Genomic DNA, 24,886 nt, shown 5'->3' on the forward strand with positions numbered 1-24,886 from the left:
TGTTAATTGTTTTAATTATTTCTATCATGTATTTTTTGCTTTTATATTGTAACTTTATGTTGTGAACCACCCTGAGACCTACAGGTATAGGGTGGTATACAACCTTTAACAACAACAACAACAGAAGCTGTGGTTCCTAGGACAACAGCCGCATTTAACAAGTCTGTGTGGTTCTGTCTTTCAATCTGTATCATTGCTTGTCAGTTTACAGTGTTTATTCAAAATGTAGGGTGGAGGCTTCCCCAGAGGGTTGTGGGGGCATTGGAGCGCAGGAGTTTTCCTTAGTGCAGAATTCTGTCTGTCTGTCTTTCTGTCTTTCTTTTGTCTTGACTCATGTTGTTTCCTTCAGATCAAAATGGACTCACAGATGACGAAGCAGGCCCTGAACGAGATCGAAACCCGGCACAACGAGATTATCAAACTGGAAACCAGCATCCGGGAGCTTCATGACATGTTTGTGGACATGGCTATGTTGGTGGAGAGCCAGGTACGGCCGCAGAGTCAATGTGGAGCTGTCCTTGAAGATGCTGTGTAAGTCAGTCAGTTCACAACGCAGCTGCTAGACAACGGAGAGGGACCAGGAGATGGGATCATATCATACCCCGCTTGGAACCCAATTCCAGTGGCTCCCTATGCCTTACCTTTAACACCCTGCATGGCTTAGGACCCCGGTACATTCTCCAGCATTGACCCACCTGCGTTTCTGAGATCTCCATCTGAGACTCTTCTGTGGGTACTACCACCATCGGAAGCAAAATGGCTGGCAGTGATCATAAAAAAGGCAAAAATAAAAATCTGGAATCTTGAACAGGAGCACTCCACACAGCAGTTCTAGGTCCTGCTTATAAGTAAATAAATAAAATAGTTTAATTGGGGACTACAGAATTCATCACACACACCCCTCAGAAGTCAGCGCAGAGGGATCACCGTGATTCAGTATAATAGTTTCAGTATCTGTAATTCTGAAATTCTAAAATGAGAAGTCTCAGGGCTCAGTTACCTGGAAACTCCCCCCCCCCTCTCTCCCTCTCTCACCTTGCCCTGTATTCTCAGGTGAGTAGTGGACCCTGAAGCTCCTCTTTGCTGATAAAGAAAACTTTGTACATGTTCAGAAGCACATTTTCCAAGCTGAGCTCTGACAGCCAACCTCCCCTGCCCCCAACCAAGAACTAGGATTTCATGTTTGTATCCCTTTGCTCAAGTTAAAGCTTGGCTGGGAGTTATTTTGTGTGTGGAGTACTTCACATGAAACATGTACAAACCAAATCAATGAGCGCAGAGGGTTGGGCTTGAACTGGGAAAGACTTGGGTTCAAAACCCATGGAGCCATAAAAACTCATTGAATTGTTTCTGGCTAGTTGTTAGCCTCGCAGGGTTGTTGTGGATATGTAAACCTTAGAGGAAAGGGTCAGGATGATCAGATTATCAGCCATAGCCATTGACGGAATTAACTCGCCTTAGCTTCACAAGTTGCCGCTTTCTACCATTTCAGGGGGAGATGATTGACCGCATTGAATACAATGTCGAGCACTCTGTTGATTACGTGGAAAGAGCCGTCTCTGACACCAAGAAAGCTGTAAAATACCAGAGCAAGGCTCGGAGGGTAAGTAGGAGCGGTTGGGACACGGGGCAAGGAAGGCAGAGAGGGGCTAATGTTTCCCTCTAGGTGCAAGAGGCAGTCAAGAACCTGGAATGAGTAAAATGTGTTGGAGAAGGCAGGGCTGAGATCAGAAAACTGAGGAGTCAAGCCAAGTTCAGAAGAAGGGGAGATCTAAGAGAAAATCTCCACAATTAGGAAATTACCTATGGATTCCAGATTCTTAACGTTGGTTTGGGAGCGAAAAATAAAGTGGATGCAGTGGCTTCTGTGGCATATTTGCCACATACAGTCGTACCTTGGATCCTGAACGCCTTGGAACTCGGATGTTTTGGGTCCCAAACGCCTCAAACCCAGAAGAGACTGTTCCGGTTTTCGAACGTTCTTTTGGAACCCAAATGTCTGACGGAGCTTCCGTGGCTTCTGATTGGCTGCAGGAGCTTCCTGCAGCCAATCAGAAGCCATGATTTAGTTTTGGAAGTCAAACGGACTTCCGGAACGGATTCCGTTCGACTTCCAAGGTATGACTATAATTTTGAACTGAAGTGAAACTGCCGTATTTGGAACCAGACCTTTTCTCCTTCTCTTTTGGTACTATCTCCTCTGACTCCAACACTTCAGAAGGAGGAGTTTCACAGCCATACTAACCAAAACCCTTTTAAATGGAAATGATGGTAACTCAAGGGTGGAGAATTCCCTCCAGGCCTATCTGCCCTGGCCCTCAGGAGTCTTGCCAGGCCACCTGTGCCCCTCACTGACCATGCATCACTCTCTCCTTGACTGCTTCTGCCAGCCTGGAATGTGTCATTGAACTGCGACAATTGTTTCTTGCTTCCCTGGATGGAGTGAATTGTGTGTGCATGTTGTGTAGAAAACTCTGGCTTGTGGCATGTAGGCGATTGTAGACAGGTAAGAGTCGTAGGTCTTGCACCTCCCACTTCTACCTCTGGCCCCTCCCACTGCTGGCAGGTGGCCCCCAGAAGCCTTTCTATGAGGAAACGTGGCCCTCAGCCTGAAATTTATTTATTTGGGTTTTTTTAATTAAATTTCGATATCATCCCCACCCCTGTGGTAACTGAACCAAATGGGTTTCTTTCCCCTCTGTTCCTTATTTATTCCTTATAATATTGTTAGGTTGCCTCTCTTGCAAGTCATCTGACAGTACATAACATAACTGTTTATAAAATCGAGCAACTATTTTAAACACCACAAACTGACAGCAGTTAAGAGCTTATTATAGCTCTCGGCCGAAAGATTTAAAAATACATTTCCACAGCATCAACCTGAAATCATCAAGGAAACGCATGTTGGAATGAGTAAGTTTTTTTTACAAGAAGAAAAAGCTCATTTAGAAACCTGAATAGAAAGGGCTGGTCATGTCTAAACAGGTGAAGAGTTTCATAAATTTGTGGCCAGCATTAGGAAAGTCCTCTCCCTTGCGTCCTGCAACTTGATTGACCTTCCTTGCAGGCATTTTTATATGCAATCAAAATTTTATGCACACAGACACTGGAGAATTAAAACAGTTAACAATTATTATAGGGACAGAACTGGGATTAAGGTTGTTTTTAAAGGAATCTATGAATACAGTCCTTTTACAATAAGGCTATCAACAAGGGCTCTTGCAAGGAGCCCTTGATTAAAATCTACGTATTCATCCTAAATCACACATTAATCAGAAATGTTGACCTGTGGATCATAACAGGCTTCAGCGACCTGCGGCCCTCCAGATGTTTTAGACAACAAAGTCTGAAAGGGGGGGGGGTTACAGGCAGTGTTGAGATTGGAGGTACCAATTGGCCAATCGCCAAGAGTTGCCTAGTTGTGTTGGTGACACTTTGCAAACTCCAGCAGTCACAGCTTCATGCTTTTGTTTTTTTAAAAAAAATATTTTTTTATTAATTTTCCAATTTTAAGACAAACAACATACACACATCAACAAACAAAAACAAACACACTAATATAGTTTCATAACCTCATTTTCATAACCCTTCTTTCTCGGACTTCCCCATACCTCACCCTTTTTGCATCCTTATTTTACAGTTTTTCAGCAACCCTTTACTCCAATTAATTAAAACTTATTATCTTTCTCAATTTCATCTTAATTCAACAAACATTTTCCGCTGCAATTCTGTATCTTCCTTTCCCTTGACATTTTAGCACTCATCAATATTATAACAGTTCTTAAGATAAACTTTGAACTTCTTCCAGTCTTCCTCCACCGTCTCTTTCTCTTGGTCACGGATTCTGCCAGTCATTTCTGCCAATCCCATAAAGTCAATCACTTTCGTCTGCCATTCTTCCAGTGTGGGGAGTTCTTGTGTCTTCCAATACTTTGCTAGAAGGATCCTTGCTGCTGTAGTGGCGTACATAAAAAAAGTCCTATCCCTCCTTGACACCAATTGGCCGACCATGCCCAAGAGAAATGCCTCTGGTTTCTTGTGAAAGGTACATTTAAGTACCTTCTTAATTTCATTATAGATCATTTCCCAAAAGGCTTTAATCTTTGGGCAGGTCCACCAAAGGTGAAAGAAGGTACCTTCAGTCTCATTACATTTCCAGCATTTATTATTGGGCAGATGATAAATCTTCGCAAGCTTGACTGGGGTCATGTACCACCTATAAATCATTTTCATAATATTTTCTCTTAAGGCATTACATGCCGTGAATTTAATACCGGTGGTCCATAACTGTTCCCAGTCAGCAAACATAATGTCATGACCAATGTCCTGTGCTCATTTAATCATGGCTGATTTAACTGTCTCGTCTATTGTATTCCACTTCAGCAACAAATTATACATTCTTGATACATTCTTAGTATTGGGTTCTAACAATTCTGTTTCCAATTTCGATTTCTCCACCTGGAAGCCAATTTTCCTGTCCTGTTTAAAAGTTTCCATTATTTGATAGTAATGGAGCCAATCTCGTACCTTAGACTTTAATTTCTCAAAACTCTGTAGTTTAAATTCACCACTTTCTTATTCTAAAATTTCAGAGTATTTTGGCCATTTGGATTCTATATTAAGTTTCTTCACCTCCTTAGCCTCCATAGGTGATAACCACCTAGGAGTTTTATTTTCCAACAAATCCTTGTATCGAATCCAGACATTATATAGTGCTTTCCTAACAATATGGTTTTTAAAACCCTTGTGAACTTTAACCTCGTCATACCATAAATATGCATGCCAGCCAAACCTGTTATCAAATCCTTCCAGGTCCAGAATGTCTGCATTCTCAAGAAGTAGCCAATCTTTCAACCAGCAGAAAGCTGCCGATTCATAGTACAGTCTTAAATCCGGCAGGGCAAACCCCCCTCTTTCTTTTGCATCAGTAAGTATCTTAAATTTTATTCTGGGCTTTTTGCCCTGCCAGATAAATTTAGATATATCTTTCTGCCACTTCTTGAAACAATCTAGTTTATCCACAATTTGTAGTGTCTGAAACAAAAATAACATTCTAGGCAATACATTCATTTTGATCACTGCGATTCGGCCTAACAAGGAAAGCTTCAAGTTCGACCATATTTCTAGATCTTTCTTTACCTCTGTCCAGCATTTATCATAATTGTCTTTAAATAAATTCACATTTTTAGATGTCATGTTAATCCCCAAATATTTTACTTTCTTTGCCACCATTAACCCAGTTTCATTTTGGAATCTCTCTCTTTCAACATTTGTTAAGTTTTTTTCCAAAACTTTAGTTTTTTGTTTGTTCAACTTAAATCCTGCCACCTGACCAAAGAATTCAATTAACTCTAAAACTCTTTTTGTACTAGTGTCTGGCTCTTGTAAAGTCAATAATAGGTCATCTGCAAATGCCTTCAATTTGTAGTGTTTAGCTCCGACCTGAACTCCTTTTACCAGCTGGTCCCCCCTGATCATATTCAACAAAACCTCCAGGACTGATATAAAAAGTAATGGGGATATTGGGCACCCCTGCCGTGTCCCTTTTTCTATGGAGAGTTCATCAGTAACCACGTTATTTACAATTAGCTTTGCCTTTTGTTCAGAATATATTGCACTTATACCATTTTCAAACCTTTGGCCTACCCCCATCCCATGGAGATTCTTCTTCATGAAGTTCCAAGAAATATTATCAAAGGCTTTCTCCGCGTCCACAAAAATTAGGACTGCCTTCGTATTAATATTTACAGTTAGCAGTTCCATAATGTCAATTATGTTCCTTACATTATCTGATAAGTGTCTTCCTGGGAGAAAGCCTGCCTGGTCCTTATGAATCTCCTCCATTAACACCCTCTTCAGTCTTTTTGCTAAAATGTCAGCAAATATTTTGTAATCCACATTAAGTAATGATATAGGGCGGTAGTTCTTGATCTGGTTTTTTTCAGTATCAGTCTTTGGTATAAGTGTAATAAATGCTTCTTTCCATGATTCAGGTGCCTTTTCCCCCTCTAATATTTCGTTACAAACCTCCTTAAGCGGCTGTATTAGCCATTCTTTCAATGCTTTATAATATCTGGAGGTTAGCCCATCTGGTCCTGGAGATTTCCCTAATTGCATGTTTTGAATGGCACCCTCCATTTCTTGATCTGTTATTTTCTCATTTTAAATCAACATACTTTGTTGCGAAATTTTTTGTAGTCCATATTTCTTAAGAAAATCTTCTATGTCTCCTTCGTTTTCCGGCCCTTGTGCATATAATCTCCTGAAATAGCTCTGAAAGCAGTTGCTGATCTCATTTGGTTTAAAGATGTTCTTTCCATCCACCTCCAGGCTTGTGACTGTATTTAATTTCTGTCTCTTCTTCAGTTGCCATGCTAGAAGTTTCCCACATTTGTCCGCTGATTCAAATGTCCTCTGTCTCATTTGCTTAATTTTCCATTCTATCTCCTGGTTCATCAATTCCATATATTGCATCTGATAAAACTTAATTTCTCTCAGAATCTCATGAGACTTTGGTTTAGACCTCAGTTTATTTTCTCCTTCTTTTATATTTTCCAGAATCTTATCCTTCCTTTCATTTTGTTTCTTTCTCTTTAAAGAGTTCTGTTGTATCAGAAAACCTCGCATCACGGCCTTGCTTGCGTCCCAGATCACTCTTTTCTCAACATCTGTCCTCAGATTTATCTCAAAGTAGTCCTTCAAGGTTTTTTGGGCCTTTTTGTAAATCTCCACATCTCTGAATAGGGTGTCATTCATTCTCCATCTGAAGGATCCAGCTGTTGTTAGTTTCATTTCCATCTTCACTGCGTTATGGTCGGAGCATGTCTTTGGGCAGATTTCCACCTTTTTTATCCTTGGAGCCATTCCACTAGTAGTCCATATTTGATCTATTCTTGTCCATGTCATTTGTGCCTCTGAAAAGAATGTTCCCTCTCTCTCAAGAGGGTTTCTTGTTCTCCAGATATCAATCAGGTCCATGTTTTCAGTCATTTCAAAAAAGGTCTTAGGTAGTCTCCCGTCCTTAGAGACCACCTGTCTTTGTGCTTTATCCATATTTGTAGAGACCACGCCATTCATATCTCCTAATAAAATCACCTTGTAATCCAGATGATCCATTAATGTCTCATGCAATTTCTTGTAGAATTCTGCCTTCCCTTCATTTGGTGCGTAGATGCCAACTATCAGGAATTTTTCTCCTTGGATTTGTATCTCAATTGCCAAAATTCTTCCATATTCATCTTTAAAGATCAATTTTGGAGCCAATTTTTCCTTTGCATAAATCACCACTCCTCTTTTCTTAACTTTATCTGATGAAATAAATTCCTGTCCTAATCTTTTATTTATAAGTAATCTTCTATGTGCCCTTGTCACGTGGGTTTCTTGTAGACATATCAAATCCAATTGTTCTCTTTTCAAGATATGAAAAACCTCACGCCTTTTTCTGGGAAGGTTCAGTCCATTACAGTTCCAGGTTAAAAATTGCAGAGACATTGTTAATTAGTTACCTCCAGCTGCTCCCTGCAGCTGTTCTTCTTCCGTTGGTGACTTCAGTCCAAATGTCAAATTTCCAAGGTCTGTGTCAGAGGTCGAGTCTAGCACTCCTTTCAGAAGGTCCTCCTCGTTTCTGTCCAGGAATTGTTCTTTATCTTGCACTGTTCTTATTTTGACTTTCTTTCCTTTGAAGTTAAAAGACAAGCCTTGTGGAAATTCCCACCTAAAAGGTATGTTATTCTTCTTCAGCAGGTCAACCAGGTTCTTAAAATAGGTTCTTACCTCCAGAATGTATTTTGGGATGTCCTTGTAAATTTGAACAGAAGCATTTCCAATCCGAAGGGTTCTCTGGTAATGCAAATTTAAAATTTTATCTCTTTCCTCTTTAGATCTCAGAGTTATCAGACAATCCCTTGGGATCTTCCTGCCTTGCCTTCTGCCCAATCTGAAGGCGGTTGTTATCTTAAATTCTTCTTCCTCTGAGTTTACCTGCCAAAATTCTGATAATTCTTTTGTGAGAAAGTCCACTAGGTTGTCCCCTTCACTTTCAGGGACCAACCTAAGTCTCAAATTCTTCTCTTTCCTCTGCATCTCCCACAAAGACAAGACCGCCTCATGCTGGTTCAGCTTCTTACAGACTGGTATTAAACTTTCCTGTGTGGTTTCTGCAGTAAATTTAGCTTCTTCTGCAATTTTTCGAATTGTGGCGTTTTCTTGAACCAATTTATTTATGGTTTCTGTATTAGATGTAATGCTTTTGGTATTTAAGTCCAGTTTTGTTGTAAGTTCTGTCAGTTGTTTGGTATTCTCTGTGCTTTGCTTAGTCAAATTTTCTAAAGATTCATTTATTTTGAGTAATGCTTGAGTCACTGAATCCATGAATACGTTTATTCCTTTCTCCTGTCCAGCTGTGCCTGTTGGCAGTAAGCCTGATATTGAGCCTCTTTTCTTTTGTGCAGCTTTAGCCTTAGATCTTGTTGTTATATCTTCTGCGGAGCCACTCATGTCCCAAGGTCGTTCCCACAGGAACAGCTCTTGAGTGGAAAAATCCAGTGACTTGTTTTTATTTGACAATCTATGTTACAACTGTAGCCTTTCAGCCCTCTAGAGGGAGCAGTACATTATGTCCAATAAGCAGAAGAAACAAAGAAACCAAAAGCCCTCTTCGGGAAGAGTTTTTTGTTGTTGTTTTTTTTGACAAAGAAACTTTCAATCTTCTAATTGCAACAATATTATTTCTGTAGAGTCCCAAAAATTGTATCTATTTGAGCTCTCCGCTTTACAGCAGGTTCTGTCAGACAGTTCCTGTCAAAGCGCTTCACCCAGGCAGTCTGTTCCCATCGTCAGAGACAGCAGGAATTAATCACTTAAATTTCCTCTCATGCAGGTTAAGCCAAGTTCCCTTTTCTTCCCCCCCTGCTCCTGCTTGCTGGGGGGGGGGTAGTTAGAGTTCAATGCCAAAGTTAAATAATTCAAAAGTTCAGAGTTACTTTTCCTTCAATTGCAGCTTTCCAGTTCCGTTGCTTTAAAAGCCATGCAGTCCGGGGGAGGCAGACTTCCTTTATTTACCATCCCCATTTTCAGCCAAATTTCAAACGTTTTGTTTTTTTTTATAATCCCAGTAGGTTTCCCAATCCTACTTACGGGGATTTCAATTTCAGTCCAAATTTCAGGAAGGAATCAGCGCTCTCCGCCTATGGCGACGCGGCTTCACTTCACGGGCTGGGTAGCGACTCTCAGCACCGCACAATCCCCCGATGCTCCTCCGGAGCCTTTAAAAAGGCTCTTTTGCAGTAAAGGGGGGCACAAATGGTGCCCACTGAGTCTCCTTGTTCGCAGGCTTCTGCGCCTGTGATTTTAGGGGTCCCCGCTTCGCCGTAGCGGTCAGACCCGAACTCGTGAAGCAGCCCTCTCTCCGGAGATCGGGGAGAGAGCCGCCATTAAGCGCTGGCGCCGACCGGAAGTCCACAGCCTCATGCTTTTGCCTACACAGCTTGGCTTCAGACCATATGGGTAAAAAGAGGTCAGCTGACATCATTGTTATATCTTGACAGGTGGGCAGCCCCACCCACCCATAAAACTTGTCCTATGCAGAGTGAGGAAGATAAGGAATTTGCTCACCAGCCAGATCCTTCCCGCCCTTCCCAGGCCCATGTCTGATACCAAGCCATCAGCCTTGATGGCATCTTACAGAGCCTGAGAGGTGGGAATGAACTTCCGTTCTAAAATAGGCAATGGGGAAGCTGACAAGTGCAGAAAGAGGGGAGGCTAGCCTATGAACGCAGTGGGCAAGTACTGAAAACCTGATGGTGGTTGGGAATGAGGACAAAGGGGATAGTCATAGAATCGAAGGGACCCTGAGGGTCATCTAGTCCAACTCCTTGCAATGCAGGAATCCTGTCCAGAGCCATCCTTGGGCGGGCGCAAACCACCAACGTTCTGGTTAATAGCCAGACGCACTGACCCATTGCGCCACAGCCAGGATGGCCAAAGGCCAAGATGGAAATTAAAGATTTTGAGGAGGCATTGAAGGAGAGGAAGGAAGGGAGTCTACTTCTTGGTTGCTGTGTTGGTTGGTGATATCAAACACCATTTGTGATGGATAGCTCTGCCCTGGTCCATTCTCTGGTGGCTGCCACCCAAACTCACATGCGTGGCCTGGTATAGGCCTTTCCGAACCTGATGATTTCAGACTACAACTCCCATCAGCCACAGCCAGCCTGGGTGTTGTAGTCCAAAGCAGCTGGAGGATGACAGGTCAGGGAAGGCTGGTTTTGTGGGTCTACAGCCCACGGTCGGTTCCTTTGAGGTTTGTGGGCTTCCCTTGCATCACAGCCACTCGTATCTTTCTGAAAATGTGTTGCTTTGATTGTGTACTGTGCAGGAGTGCACAACATGGCGGCCCGCAGTTTGAGACTCAACGCCTCGCCTACAACAGCCTGTTACTAATGCTCGTTTGTCTTTCTTTCCTCCCCTCCCTCCTCTCTCTCCTTTTCCGTATTGCTCCGTGGATTTTCTTGGGTAATGTAGAAGAAAATTATGATTATAATTTGTTGTGTGGTTCTCGGTATAGTACTGGCCTCCTCCATTGGGGGCACGCTTGGGTTGTAAATTAAGCAAAAATAATAATAATAATATTATAATAATAATTTAAAAATTGTACATGCAGTGGATATAACAGCACATGTTCCAGCTACCTATAGATAAAAACAACTTTATCGGGTCAGCAAATCTAAGTTTGTTGTTCAGCATCATCTTTCTCATCCATTTTTACTCATTTGCTGGACACCAGGGTTCTGCCCAGAATTTCCAGAGATTCTGGGCCTCAACCGGGTGTCTCGTAACCGCACCTCCTCTCCCCCTCCCCTCCACCATGGTCCAAAACGTGTAATTCCTGCCCACCCCGGCGATTCCCCCCTTCATATCAATGGTTAACCCTGAGGGAAGAAATGGTTCGTGGAGCTCTTTTCCCGTCTCAGCGTGGGAAAGGACCCGGCCACGAATCGGGCAGTCATCTCTAAACGGGCCGTTGTTTAAAGTGCTAGGACAGGAGAGATACCTGAAAGGGAGAGGGGGGGGATAGGCGGAAGCATTAATGCTGGAGTACTAGGCACTGGCGAGGGCCGCGATCTAGCGCACAGCTGTTTGGAACTTACACCGTTGCACGCAGGGGTAGGGTCCGTGTTCAGGTTCCCCCTCATTGCCTGTAGAAAGGGAATGGTGAACGGTACACCTCGCGCAACTGACAGACACTCCCTTTTCATATCTGGCAATGGGAAACCTTGGGGAAAACAGGCATGGTTTCCAAGAGTAGCATTCGTTGCACGTACAGTCGTGCCTTGGTTCTCGAACGCCTTGGTACTCTGACGTTTTGGCTCCCGAACGCCGCAAACCCGGAAGTGAGTGTTCCAGTTTGCAAATGCTTTTCGGAAGCCGAACGTCTGTCGTGGCTTCCGCAGCTTCCGATTGGCTCCTTGGTTTTTGAACCGTTTCAACTCCCGGAATGGTTTAAGTTCGACTGTATTCCAAAACACACACAGACACACAAAAAACAACAACAACCCTGAAGTTTTCATTCTTAGGTACCTGGAAAAATTGAGTCAATTCTCAGGGCACAATCTGTTCATCTGCTGCATCTTCTTCCTTGTCCGTCCGTCTTCCCCACCTTGTGTGTGGCTCCACAGGCAGAACTTTCCTGCCACAGGCCCCAACCCCATCCCTTGCCGCTGTCTGAGAGCTGCCTGAGCCTGGCAGCATGTGTAAGAGACTAACCGGATCAGCCCCTCAGATTTCAAGGATTATCCCGGCGCTCCAGGACACTTGGGTAGCAGTAAATCGAGTCGCTGCGTCCAAAAGTTCCTGCTGCTCTAGCTTCCAAAGACACTCAGTGTGGACTATGGCCACGTTAAATTGGTGCGTTGATAACGACCACCTTTTTAAAAGATTGCCATATCAGCGGGGAGCAAGCAACGTGTCAAAGCTCACATATCAGCACAGTATTATCAAGCAATATTTGCAGCAGCCAGGAATCTGCTTTAGGGGCGCTAGGAAAGGAAATGCTCCCACATCGAGCCATCAGGAAAGCCGCAGATATTGCTCCTCTCTTACCTCAAAACTTGTGATACGAATGTACCCAAGACTAGAAAACAGAGACTGTGGCGTCCAGTCACCCTGTTTCAACATGCGCCAGAAAACAGAATTCTGAACTACTGCTAGCTCATGACTGTGACCAGCCACTCTGCCATTCTCCCAGCCTTTGCACATAGGACTGGATTCAGTTCATTTGTATCTGGCAATAAAAGAAAACCAGAGCAAACGACGCTCTTCTGGGCTTCAAATTAGGACCACAACTAGAGGTCACGTTAGTCGTACACTTTGTCCTGGTGTGCATGATGTTTTAAAAAATCATAAATAGCTATTAGTAGGAAGGGGGGTGTCGGAGGATGATCGGGGCTGTGGAGGAAGAGCTTTAACCATTTGCTGCTGCCGCCGTCTCCACTGGAATCAGGTGCCCTGAGGACCTGCTCTCTGCAGTGGGACGAAAGCCCAGCGACCAGTGGGTGCTTCCCTCCCATTGCAGACACGTGGGGAGCAGGGCAGTTCCACTCAAAACCATTGCCATAGTCCTTATCTGGCCCAGTGGGTATTTATGTTTATTTTCAAATACCATCCACGCCACGGCTTGCCGCATGACTAATGTCGCATATGCCTTGGCCCTTCGTGGGCCAAAAATGCCACCTCTGGGGCTGCAGTGCTTGTTTAGAAATGTCCCACAAAATGCAGAGTGTACCATGTCAGACTGCAGGGGAGTTCTCACATTTTGAATTCTTCTTCATTAACCCCCCCCCCAAAAAAAAACCCCTCTCCCTGCCAATGGAAAACTAGTTTATAGGTTTCAGCTTAACCTCATCTCCTCCTGGGTGTGCTCGTTTTCTATTTTCAGAGAGATTCTGACAGGAGGAGAACCTTCTAGAACCTAGCCCCCTCACTTGCATGCTGACATGGATGGTATGGCTCCAGGGGGCCTTGCTGGATGTGGTGTTTTTGAACATGCAGTTCAGCTCTGAGCGATTTCGAATCAGAAACAGAGACGCCTGTCTTAGTAATCCACTGCTAGAAATCAGCCGTTAACGAAAGGGACACAGGCAACAGTAGAAGGCTTGTTCATTTTTCTAATAACATTCCAGTTTTCCAGACTTGATGGAGAAGGACTGTCAGGGTTTCTTCCATGCAGTTCAACGTGGAACTAAAATAAAATAAAATAGTAAGGTGGTTGCTACCATCAGTAGCAAAATAGAAGAAAATAGCCTCACCTATACTAAAGTTGTCAGCTGATGCTACAGTAGTGTAGACTTACTTACGGTATATGGCAATTGGTTCCCTGGAAGGGTGATCCCAAATGCATCAACTAGAACAGGCTTAATTCACACAGCAGGCATTTGATAGCATTCCATGCAATATCATTTGTCCCATACCTTCCAACACCTTGAAGGCAAAAACAAGGACACCATCTTCCCATATTTTTTCGTGAGAGAACGGCCACCATTTTGGGTGTCGTGATCTTGCGCCACGATTCCCCCTCCCCGCCCCCATGTTTTCTTTGGGCATGGTGGCCAAAACCTTGCATTTTGGGTTGCCACTGAGATCGTGCTTTTTTTTCAGGGGGAAATCATGGCACAAAATTGTATGAGACCATGGCACCCAAAATGGCTGCCATTCTCTCACGAGAAAAAGAATGGGATGCCTCGGTTTTTCTGGGACATTTGTGGGGTGTGTTGTTCCCCCGCCTATAGTGGCTCTTAAGGGCAGTTTCTACATTTCAGCAGAATCAGGAGGGAAAGCTTTCATCGGACCATTTCAGATTAGAGATAGGGGGTTGTGTGTTTGATAACAAATCCTCCTTCTCAAATCCAGAATCCTCGTAAAGAGTCAGCCTAGCTGTCTCCCTGAAACATGCTTGTTTTCTCTTTGGCAAGAAATTTTGGAGCGCTGAAAACTCCAGTTGCCCCCCTCCCACAGCCCAGCTTGGCACACAAAGTGCTTTACCACATGGTTCTGCTGAATGTGTGGAGTGGCTCTTGCTTTCAGGAGCGTGTACTTGGGATCACAGCCTTTGGATCTGGGTTGTTGGTTTTTTCACTTGTTTTGATTCCTCTGCCCTGTTCCCCCAGCTGCATTGCCTTGACCCAGTGATCATCTTTCGTGACCCTTCCATTATCTACACTGAGCAGCTAGGCTGCTGTGGGATCTCGCTGGCTGCCGTAAACGAGAGGCGATCCCTCGCTCTGCCTTCTGTACATGAAGACCAGCGCGAGACCCTACCGCAGGCTAGGAAGACGGAAGTCCTGGGAGGATCTTCAGGTCAATTTCTGCATGCACAAAGCGTCGCTCATGCGGAAAGAGACCCAAAGCCCAAACCCACCTGAATGCAAAAGTAAAGGCATATCCATATCAAAACTCCATCCACAGAACTAATTATGCACAGTGTATAGCTTAGCTGTCTGTTGTATCAGTGCCTGTGAAATAAGAAGCAGTGCTAAGGTACTGATTGCCACGAAAGCATACTCTGGCCATGCTACAGTCGCACTACCCAGCTCTTAAAAACTGGCAAAGTATTATTATCCCACTGGCCTATTTGTGTTAAAATGCACGCCCCTGAGTAACAGAGCTCCATCGCTAGAGTATCCTAATGATGCTGTATCCTTAGCAGAAAACAACAACAGCACCTGATGCGATTAGAAGAAGCCACACTCTGACCCTTGCCAAATATGCTGCAGTATTTAAGAACCCACTTACCAAAGGTGCTGCAGTATTCCGAAGTAAGGTAATACTGTGCCCCTGTTTCAAGTTTAGTGAAATAGCTTTCTGCCTTTCCGAGAAAATAAAACGAGCAATGCAAACTGCGCCAGCAACCTTAGCACCCAAACTATGCATCCTTTTCAGGAGCGCTCGGTTGACGTTTGCTCCTTTAAATGGCATCTCTATTTAAAGAAGAAGAAGAGCGAGAAAAAGCACACCCAATGATTAGATTTTGTAGTAGAACATTAGCTGCTTCTTGGTAGGCTTTTGTAGATCTGGAATTACCTGGAGTGAGTACTAACAATCCAATATTATGAGTAGATTGTGTTGTGGAGTTACCATTCTAGGGGGAAAATAGTATTATTATTTTTTAAAAGAATAGCATGAACATTATTTTCTCCAGAATGTAACATGTAGGAACATGTAGGGCAGTGTTTTTCAAAGTTCGGGAGCATTCTTACGTCTGAGATGTTTGAGAGCGTGTAAGACGTGTCCCCCACCCCAACCCGGTGTTTTTGCATAAATCCCTGTTCTGGGCTTGCCTCCTTTGAGGGGAAGCCAGTTTACTAAGTCTCTGTCTTCACCGTCATTGCACCATCCAGTCCCTCCCAATGCAGAGACTCAGCAGAAATGCCCCATTCCTGGTTGATTTGACAAAGCCTGAGTAGTGAGCATACAGAGATGCATTGGGCAGCCTCCTTTTCGGCTGGGTCATTTGGGCCGACAAAAGGGCACTTCTTTCTTTCTTGTGCTCCTGTTCTCAGTGCGGAATTCCTGGTGTGTTGAGGAATTCCTCAAACATACCAGTTATCAAAGATGGCCATACAGACCTGTTCTTCGCTGAAAGCGTCTTCCGTTTCCCATGGCCGCAGTGTAAAGTGGAGTTGGCTCTACATTTGATGGTCTTCCTAGATTGTGAGGGACAGAGGTCAGGGAAGCACAAAGCCTTCCCCCAACAACCTTTCATGGGCTACCCCTGCCATTTATCCCCTCGCGACTTTTTCACTTCCTGACGATGCGCTAACAGTGACAGCTAGGTGTGCGCACCTTTTCGAATGTCCCAACCATTTCCTTCTGCTACCTGAGCCTGCTAATCTGGACTGGGAGGCAGATACGGGGCAGCCCCAAAAGTTCCAGCCGTGGATGCCTCAGGCTTCAAAACACATTGAATGTGGAAAATTTGAGGAGTCACCCACATGGGAATAAGTAGCCAGCAGCGGCGATGGAAATTATCCAACCCTCTTGGCTGCAGAAGGTGACCTTTAGCGTGGAATGACTCCGGACTGGTTAGAGGAAATAATGCAATTCTAGAGGGAGGATGCCCAATCGTTCCGTAATGCTCAGGATCCTATCCAGTTAGGCCCCGCCCAGTTCCACCTGCAATTCTGTTCCCCAGGGTTCACTCTCTTAAACAAAAGGGTCCTCCATACAACTTTCCCACTGGGGTGGGTAACGGTGATTTTCCCCCACCTCCAAACTCTCATTTCCCTTACCCATTCACGCATCTGCTATTTCTTCCGTCACCTTTGATTCTGATTTTATAAAGTGTGTGTGTGTGTGTGTGTGTGTGTGTGTGTGTATACATATCTGTATGTAGATATGTTCAGCATTTGTTCAGCGTGGAGGTTTTTTGTACCTATATACAATGGAGCTAATGGGGATATAGGTAAACATATATAAACACACGCTTGTTGTATACTTCAAGCAGTATGTGATGTGTGTTTGCATATGTGTGGGTGTGCCTGTGTGTTATACTCTGTACGTTTCTGGTTTTCCGCATGTGATCACTGGCAGTCCTTTGCCCTGCTTACTCCAGAAGGAGGAGATCCTTAAACTTCAGCGGGGATTTGGGCAAAGGTTGCTCCAGAGTAAGGGCGTTTGAGATCTAGGTATAAGAATCCTCATATATATGGCATCCTTGCTGTCAGACTTTATAGGAAGATTCTATGGGCAACTTTTCTTTCTTTCTTTTAAAGCACCACCAAATTTGTGTCAGATCAGGGGGTTCACACGATCACTTAGTCTGGATTAGTTCACACCAGTAACGGAGAATGAACAAACAATGAATGCAGTTACAGAAGAGCAAAGAATGATCTTTCAAATACTGTTTAATAGGGTAGCAATTCTAAACTTTATTTGCAAATGAAACCTGCATTAGAAGTACAATGCACAGATTTACAAGAGGAAACTGGGGGAACCCATCATCTTTTTATGTTATTTTTACTACCCTGATTAAGTGAATCAAAGGGTAGCTAGGAAATGCAAACATTGATCTAACCATGCACTGGAAATTCACTGATCCTTTAGTAATTCGGCTTACATTTAAACGAGAATCAACCCAATTCATGCTTCCCGAAACAATTTGAAATTTGCCCTTCTCCGAATTTTGTAATGATGCTCTCCAACTCTTCATGAAGCCTTCTCCTCCCCCCCCCCCATTGCAAACTGAAATGTGGAGAACTGGTGGGAATGAGAAATGGAGAGGAACTGAAATTGACAGGTTTGCCCGTCCTTAGCTTCAGCAAAAATGGAGAAGCAGACCCCCATCACAGTAAAATGCCGCTATTAGTTATTCTGTTTAGAGCTGAGCTGCGCAGTCAGCAGATCTGTGTGACTTATCTCCTGGTGCTGAACCCACATGACTTCAGACAGCAGGCAGAGGACCAGGCGCTTGAGCCCTTCCGTGTACTGTACTTTATAAATCCCATCCTGGCATATGTTTGTTCTGCGTAGGGAGGGAAGTTATATTGTACTTGAACAAGCATTCAAACAGCCCATCCTCCACCCGCAGCCCGAAGCAGTGCATTAGGTCTGCTGATCGCAAAGCTTGACTCTTAAGAGAAATCACCCAGGGTTAAGACAATCCTCACATTCGCAGGATGTTTACGAGACCTTGCGGGGACGTAACTGGAGTACAGAGTGTGGCAAATGTCTGTTACGTGTTGTTGGCATGACGAAGTATGCTTAACATGCATACGTGACACTGTTGATGCCTGTGTCCAGCTTTTAATGTGCCTAAATACTACGCGCTATAACTATTTATTTATTTGTGTGTGTGTGTGCGCGTGTGCGATTGGTTCTCAAAGTGCAAAGGAAAGGGCAAACAGTTGCTGGGGGAGATGAAATCCCTTCTGTGACTCCCCTCGATTGGGCCAGGAGGGGGCCCCTCCACCTCTCCCCTCCCCTCTCTGCCCTCAACAAAACCACAGATCACATGCCCTGTCCCTTAGGTTGGCTGCCAATACTGAGGATTAACACTGCCTTCAAAATTCATCTCAGCTATACATTTCTCTGAGGGCAATTGGAAACTTTGTCTTTTCCTTGGCTTTTTTGGGGAGAAGTTCCATTGCTGTAGCTCACTGGCAATTTGAGAACCATTTATCTGTATTATATTGTGGAGAGGTAGAGATAACATTTATGTATATACTGGTATAGGCCACGTTTTTGCTATGCAATGGGTTTCTAATGTGTGCATTTAAAGGCAATCTGTTTACCCCCCACCACTCCCCACCCCCATATCGCTGAGCCGGCAAGAAGGCCCAGTTGGAAACTGGCTGCCATGATCCTAACTCCAAAGTGGCTCAGGGTCTAAATCGTTGTGTTGGGATATCTAAAAGCCATTGCAAATTCAGCCGCTAAGCTATATCAGTATATTAATGTGTGTGTCACAAGCGTGCAAATCGAACAAATAGGTCTGACTTACCGGTGTGGGTGTGCTGCTCATCTTTTTGTGTGTGTGTGTATATATAAACACACACACACACACACACACACACACACACACACACACTCCGACACAGTTCAACTCAAACACACACACACACACATTAAAAATGTGAACGGAACTGTAATTACCCTCAAGCAAGCCCAAAAAGTTTCCATTCAATATCTGGGGTTCATCTATTAGAGAAATTACGGTAGGCGGGACTGGCCCAAATTAAGTGTGCAGTGCATGGTGGGAGATGTAGTCCACACATGGTTTGCCCTGAAAAGCTGCTTATACTTGTGTGAACTGCATTTTTCTTGTTCTGTTGGGAGGTTGGATTTATTTGCTCTTTGAGGGTGGGAATGCCTTGGTCTCTTCAAAGAATCATCCTTTACATTCAGGGTTAATTTATCCATTTGCCATGGGGTGCTTTTATTTCATTGTTTAAATGCGTTTAAAGGAGACCTTTGTTTGGGGGTAAATGCAGTGTAAACTCCAGAGTATATTTGTACAGTACTGTGTTTTCTCTGTGTAAATACATACATACATTCCTTATTTTCTCTTTATAAAGCCTTCATCATGTCATCTCTGCATAAAAAGAGATCAAAATCCAGAAAAAAAGAACAAAGAAAACTTAGATTTTTTGATCTTTTTTACAAAAAAATTCCAATATAACACACAAACCAACAAAAAACTGTTTGAAAAAAAAAAAAAGATACGACGACGCAAAGATAAAAAGACAAACCCTACGAACGTGTCGAAAACCCCTTGACTTTCCATTTTGGGTATTGATCTGTGTATTGTTTCAATGTAGGCGGTTTATTGTAGTCTGTGGCGTATTTGCTAAGAAACAACAACTTTTAAAAAAACTTCCTTTTTTCCAAAAAAAATATCATTCTTTATTTCCCACTGACATATCCTTCTTTTCCCTGACTCTTTTATTCCCCTCTGCTTTCTTCGCTGAACTTCTGTGGTATTAAAAAATAAAAATGAAAAACCACCAACCCACAAAAGAGGGGGACATACTCTCGGCATACCTTCTTTCCCGCCATTTCACCAATCGACTCATTTTACAAACAGAAAAAAAATAAGAGAGAGAAAAGAAAACTATTTCCCTCTTTGCCCCATAAAAACCATGCCGTTACTGAGCGTCCTTTTAAGGGACAAATGCTTCGTCATCTCTCTTTCCTGTTCCTTGTTTCTTTGTTTTTCATTTGATTTTGGATCGAGGGAGTTCATCTGATTGGCGGTCAGCTAATAGTCCTCTCGGAGATCCATGCATGGTGTGGTGCAGGGATGAATCTCTGCCATACATGGGGCTCCCTGTTCGTTGCAGCGCAGGAGACCTCTTCCACGTTTTGCAAAGGAATCTATGCGCAGAGAACACTCGCAAAAGCTCCTTACCTGTCAGAGTTTCCACATCTGGAGAAATAAAAACAAATGTTAAAAGTCAATTGGCTCTCCCCCACCCTGCCACTTCTAGAGGACAGGCCTAGTGGGATCTGTTAACCTTGGGCTTCCCCCTTTTTAATTATTTCTTATTTATTTATTTACAGTGGACACTCGGGTTGCGAACGTGATCCAAGCGGGATGCATGTTCGCAACCCGCAGCTTTCGCAACCCGCGGCGGCGCATCTGCGCACGTGCAGGTTGCGATTCAGCGCTTCTGAGCATGTGCAACGCGCAAATTAGCACTTCTGCGCATGCGCGACCTCCGAAACCCGGAAGTAACCCGTTCCGGTACTTCCGGGTTTCAGAGCGTCCGTAACCTGAAAAACCTCAACCTGGAGCGTCTGTAACCCGAGGTATGACTGTATTGCATTTCTATCCCACCTTTTTTCTGCAAGGAGCTCGAGTTGCCGTACATGGTTCTCCCTCTCCTCATTAAATCCCTGTGAGGTAGCTCAGGCTGAGAGGCAGCAACCAGCCCAAGGCCGTTGTGACTTTGATAATGCGTTCCAGACTCCACGGTTCCCCATAGCAGCCCTATGGTTTGACGCCAGAGTCCTCCCCCCCCCCCGCAAATAAACCTCTCCAAATAAACCACATGAGGTATCTTTCGAAAGGAACTAACAATATTGGGGTCTTAGAATCATAGTTTTGTGGCAATGGAAGGAACGCCAGGGGTCATCTAGTCCAACCCGTGTTTAATCACAGTTTAAATAATCCCTGACAGATGGACCATCCAACTTCCTTTTAAAAACCTCCAGTGAAGGAGAGTCTACCACCCTAAAAGCTACACGTCAGCTCCTCCCTTTCGTTTTTGAAGATATTCCTGCATTTTCTCAGCAAACGAGGTTATTTGTCTTTTCCCTTTGCAATGGGTTCTCTGACGTCCTTGTATGTAAATCTCCCTCTTTCCAAAACATCGCAACCCACATATCTAGTGACTTTAGGCTTGTTCGCACGTTAGTACAATACTGAATGCAGGTAGAAGCAACCCAGGACTAGAATCTTGCCAACCCAAAGACCATCATTCCAAGTCAGGGACTGTCTCCAAATACCATAGAAATACATGTATTCCAGCAGGCTTTTGATTTGTGGAGCAAGGGGCTGGGAGGCAACTTGCTGGTGGTTTATTAAAAGGAATATAATCCCCAGTTGGAAACTCGTCAGATTTGTTGGCGCTTTTGCCGGTGAGTGAGAAAATATCCATTCCTGCTTCCTTTACGATTTTTATCCTGCTGAAAGAGCTTCCTCGGTCCAAAAGAAAAGGGGGGAATATTTATTTATTTTTCTACAAAAAGAAATATATATATATCTATATATATCTCCATCTTCCTATTTTAAATATAATTTTCCCCTCCCCCCCCCGCCTCCTTCTCTCACGTGGTGCTTTCAAGGAGTCAGAAGGGCTCGCCAGCCCCTGATCACCCAAAGATTTACACAGTTGCTTAACTTGAAGTGGGAAACCCAGCTCTGTCTACCTTCGGGGCCCTTTGCAAAAGCCCTTAGCAAGACTCGGCTCTGTTTAAGAACAAGTGTTTGAGGGTGCCGTCCCCTGGGAAGTTGTCACGGCCGTGCCCCACCGAAGTGAGCAAAGGTTGTGCAAGGCGATGCGCTCTCACGCAGCCCCCATTCATTTCGGCAGGACACAGGTCAGACAGACTCACAGCGGCTTCCACCCCCATCTCATGGTCCCCCAGTCATCACAAACCGCGCTTGCAACTTCCATCGCACCCTGTGGAGCGTTTCCTGGTGAAAACGGAAGGAGACCTTAATGCAAATTGGGGTGTTTCCTTTTCGTCCTATGCAGGGGGAAGAGTCGCCTCCCTTCCCCACTTCCACGTGGCTTTTTAAGAGGCAATGGCAACGATGTGAAAAAATCATCTTAGAATTATTGGCCCATAGTCCTAATTCCCTCCTGGTCTTGTGGGTAGCTGACTGTCTCCTCTTAATTCAACCAGTCTGCTGGGGACGCAGTTAGGCTATCCCATTTTCTGGATTTTTAGCTTGCCCTTGTCTTCTGCTTGCAAGATTTTTCTCATCTTTTGCTTTAGATGCTTCTGTGCCGCGACCCTAAGCTGGTTTCAAACCAGTCTAACCGCCATGCCTTCCATGCAAAGAACTGTAGCTTGGGGAATTCTAGTTTGATGGCGTTGCTGAACTGCAACTCCCATTGGCATGGCCAGGGCATTGTTGGAAGTTGTGCATCAGCAACACACAGAGGACGCCTGCCTTACAGTTCCCAAGATTCCTCAGTAGTCACGGCATGGCAGTTAAGCTAGTTTGAAAGTCACGGTTGATACGTTCCCCTTGAACAGTCTCCGGTAACCTGGTGCCTTCCATATATTTTGGATTACAGCATGATGTAATTTTCATGATGAAAATACTGGCTGGTCCAAGCCATCTAGAGGTCACCACGTTGCCGAAAGCTGCCTTAAGACGCGCATCTGAGAGTGACCAGCAGAATTCACCCATCTTCATATTATTATTTTTTAATGACGTTATTTCGTTTTGTTTCGCAATTGCTGGCCAATAAAAATAAAAGTGGGAATGCTTTCAAACAGGGTTGAAAGGAAGCATTTCTCCTCCTCCTTCCCCCCCCCCCCAACGAGGGAATGACACATGTGCCCACTGCTCAAAATATATATATATAAAAAAAATTGAGAGGTGAAATAATCCTGGGGGTTTTAGAGGTGGGAGTCACTGACTCCAGGCAACATGCAGGTAGGCAGGCAGGCATGAGAGCAGCATGGCTCCATGTCTGTCTCTGGGCTCATGCACCCACAGCCAACCTTGGCATGCTGTGGATTGAGAGATCAACAAGAAAGCAAGGTTAGGTTGCCGTGTGAATCTTGGCTAGATTCAGGGCCCAAGTTGGTTCAAAGGACTCATCTCCCCATCTCACCTCCTAGCTTCCTCCTCCTCCTCCTCCTCTTTTTCAAGAATATTTTTTCTCCACTCTATAGTTCCTTCCCTGCCTCCGTGTGTAAATACCAGCTGCTGTGCGTGACGGGTGCCCTTCCCTTCCTCCTCCTCTCTCTCTCCCCCCCACCCCCCGTTTTTTCGTGGAAAAAGTTGCGTTTGTTTTGTTCTGAATGCGCTTTAACTGGCTGACTTCGGAGGGTTTGAGTGTTTTTTATTCTGGGGAAGTTTATTTCCAGATTTCTTTCCGAATTTGTTCGTGTGGCTCTATGAGTACTTCGTCTTTTTTTTCTTTTCCAAAAAAACGACAACAAGAAACAGTCCTTTTCATTTTTAAGAAGAGATAATGATTTGATTTCGTCTTTTTTTTTTTCAATGTCTGTCCGAATGTGCTTAGTTAAAGCCAGTGACTAAATGCTAAACCTTTCCAAATGCTCGACGGCTTTGCACGCTCTTGCCAACGGAAGTTGGTCTAATAAAAAGGTATCACCTTTTGCCTGCCTCGTGTCTCTCTGTGTGTCTTAAACAGTCCACCTCTCTCTCTCTCTCTCTCCCTCTCTCTCTCTCCTTGTTCCGAGGTCTTAATTCTGTGCAGATCGGACTTGGGATTTGCCAGGAAAGCTGATGGCCACTCAAGTTGGAGGTCATATGACTTTCAAGGGAAGTTGAGTACGCATCTCAAAACACAACATGTAACAAGCAAAAGCACGCCTCTCAAAACATGTGACCGGCAAAGCTGAAGCCCTCGTAGTGAATCCAGTTTAATACATGGCATATCAATGAGGAGTTTTGCCCACTGCTTCATGGTTAAGAGGGTTTTTTTGTCCATCTAGCCCCCGTGTCATTGACCCTGACCCACAGCAAGTTTTCTGTGAGACTTGGGCAGGGAATGGTCTTTCTAGCACTTCCCCATGACGGCCAGAAAAAACACTTTTGGGGGGAACGGCACCCCAAAAAGACGTATTTTGGCACGCTGTGCAACATTGTAGACTTGGAAAAACATTTTGGGGTGTGTGTGTTGAGCTCTTGACCCAAAATTGCACAAGAGCAAGGTGCCAAAATTGTAAGAGGAAACGGGATGTCCCAGTTTTTCCAGGGCAGTTGATGGGTATGCAAGAATAGGCTGGGTCCTGAAAACATACATTCCAGACGTTCAAAGGCCAGTGTACAATGAGCTGTATAGTCAAGAAGTCACACATGCCTCTGCAGGGAAGGAAAGTCCACAACTTAGGGGCTGCCAGAAATAACGCTCTCTTCAGGGACACCCTCCCTCAAGACATGCCCTCTCCCGCTAAGCTGCAAGTTACATGCAAGAGCTCCTTGCCAGACAGGCCTGTCATAAGCCAGCGGGCCCTGGAAGCAGGTGACCAGTATGTCACAATGTAAGGGGTACCAAACTGCTCTGGAAGCCTTGAAGGTGCAAACGCATAGGACACAGGCCATTTTCTCAGTCGCAGCCCCTTGCTCCGTGAAGAAGGGGGAATGAGGCTGCGAGGAGGAGACACAATTCTTCTCCATTCACAAATAAATCTTTGTGGTGGTAGCAAAATCCGTTTTCACATGGTGCCGTGATATAGCTAGAGCTGCCTCTCGTGCCAAATAATACTTCACAGGATAAAAAATATGCATAACAGCACTAATTTGTTTATTTAGAAATTCAGTTCGGTCTCCACACGCCGCTGTCCCGGGCTCAGATTATGCCGATGCCTTTCTCCCCCAGCCTGGCTGAGAGCAATGCAAATTGGGCAGACCTCACCTCTTCAAAAGAAGCTCATTTCTAGCAGAAAAGGGGTTTTGACAGCTGCCACCAGCCTCCTTCATGACACTGTCACCTAGGCAGCAGCAGTCTGTTTCCCAAACAAAGCTCAAACTGAGACATATTCTCTCCCCCCCCCCCCCAATCTTGCCGTCCTCCAAAGAGCCCAGGAAAGCATTCTTGGTCTGTCTTTCCCTTTTTTAATCCCCACACAACCCTGTGAGGTAACTTAGGCAGAGAGATCGCAAACTGGCCTACAGGGCTAT

At 44.4% G+C, this 24,886-nt stretch overlaps 1 protein-coding gene across 1 annotated transcript in view; it reads left to right on the plus strand.

The window, feature by feature from the left end:
- STX1B (syntaxin 1B) overlaps nucleotides 1-11,457 on the plus strand; it is a 61,178-nt gene extending 49,721 nt beyond the window's left edge. The window contains exons 8-10 of the mRNA XM_079950298.1: nucleotides 350-487; nucleotides 1,493-1,603; nucleotides 10,522-11,457. Of these exons, the coding sequence (XP_079806424.1) occupies nucleotides 350-487; nucleotides 1,493-1,603; nucleotides 10,522-10,602 (330 nt within the window). The 3' untranslated portion in view covers nucleotides 10,603-11,457. The remainder of the gene's footprint in view (nucleotides 1-349; nucleotides 488-1,492; nucleotides 1,604-10,521) is intronic.
- The last annotated feature ends 13,429 nt before the right edge of the window (nucleotides 11,458-24,886 follow it).

This window comes from Podarcis cretensis, assembly GCF_951804945.1.
Source record: "Podarcis cretensis genome assembly, chromosome: 13".
Taxonomy (NCBI): Eukaryota; Metazoa; Chordata; class Lepidosauria; order Squamata; family Lacertidae; genus Podarcis; species Podarcis cretensis.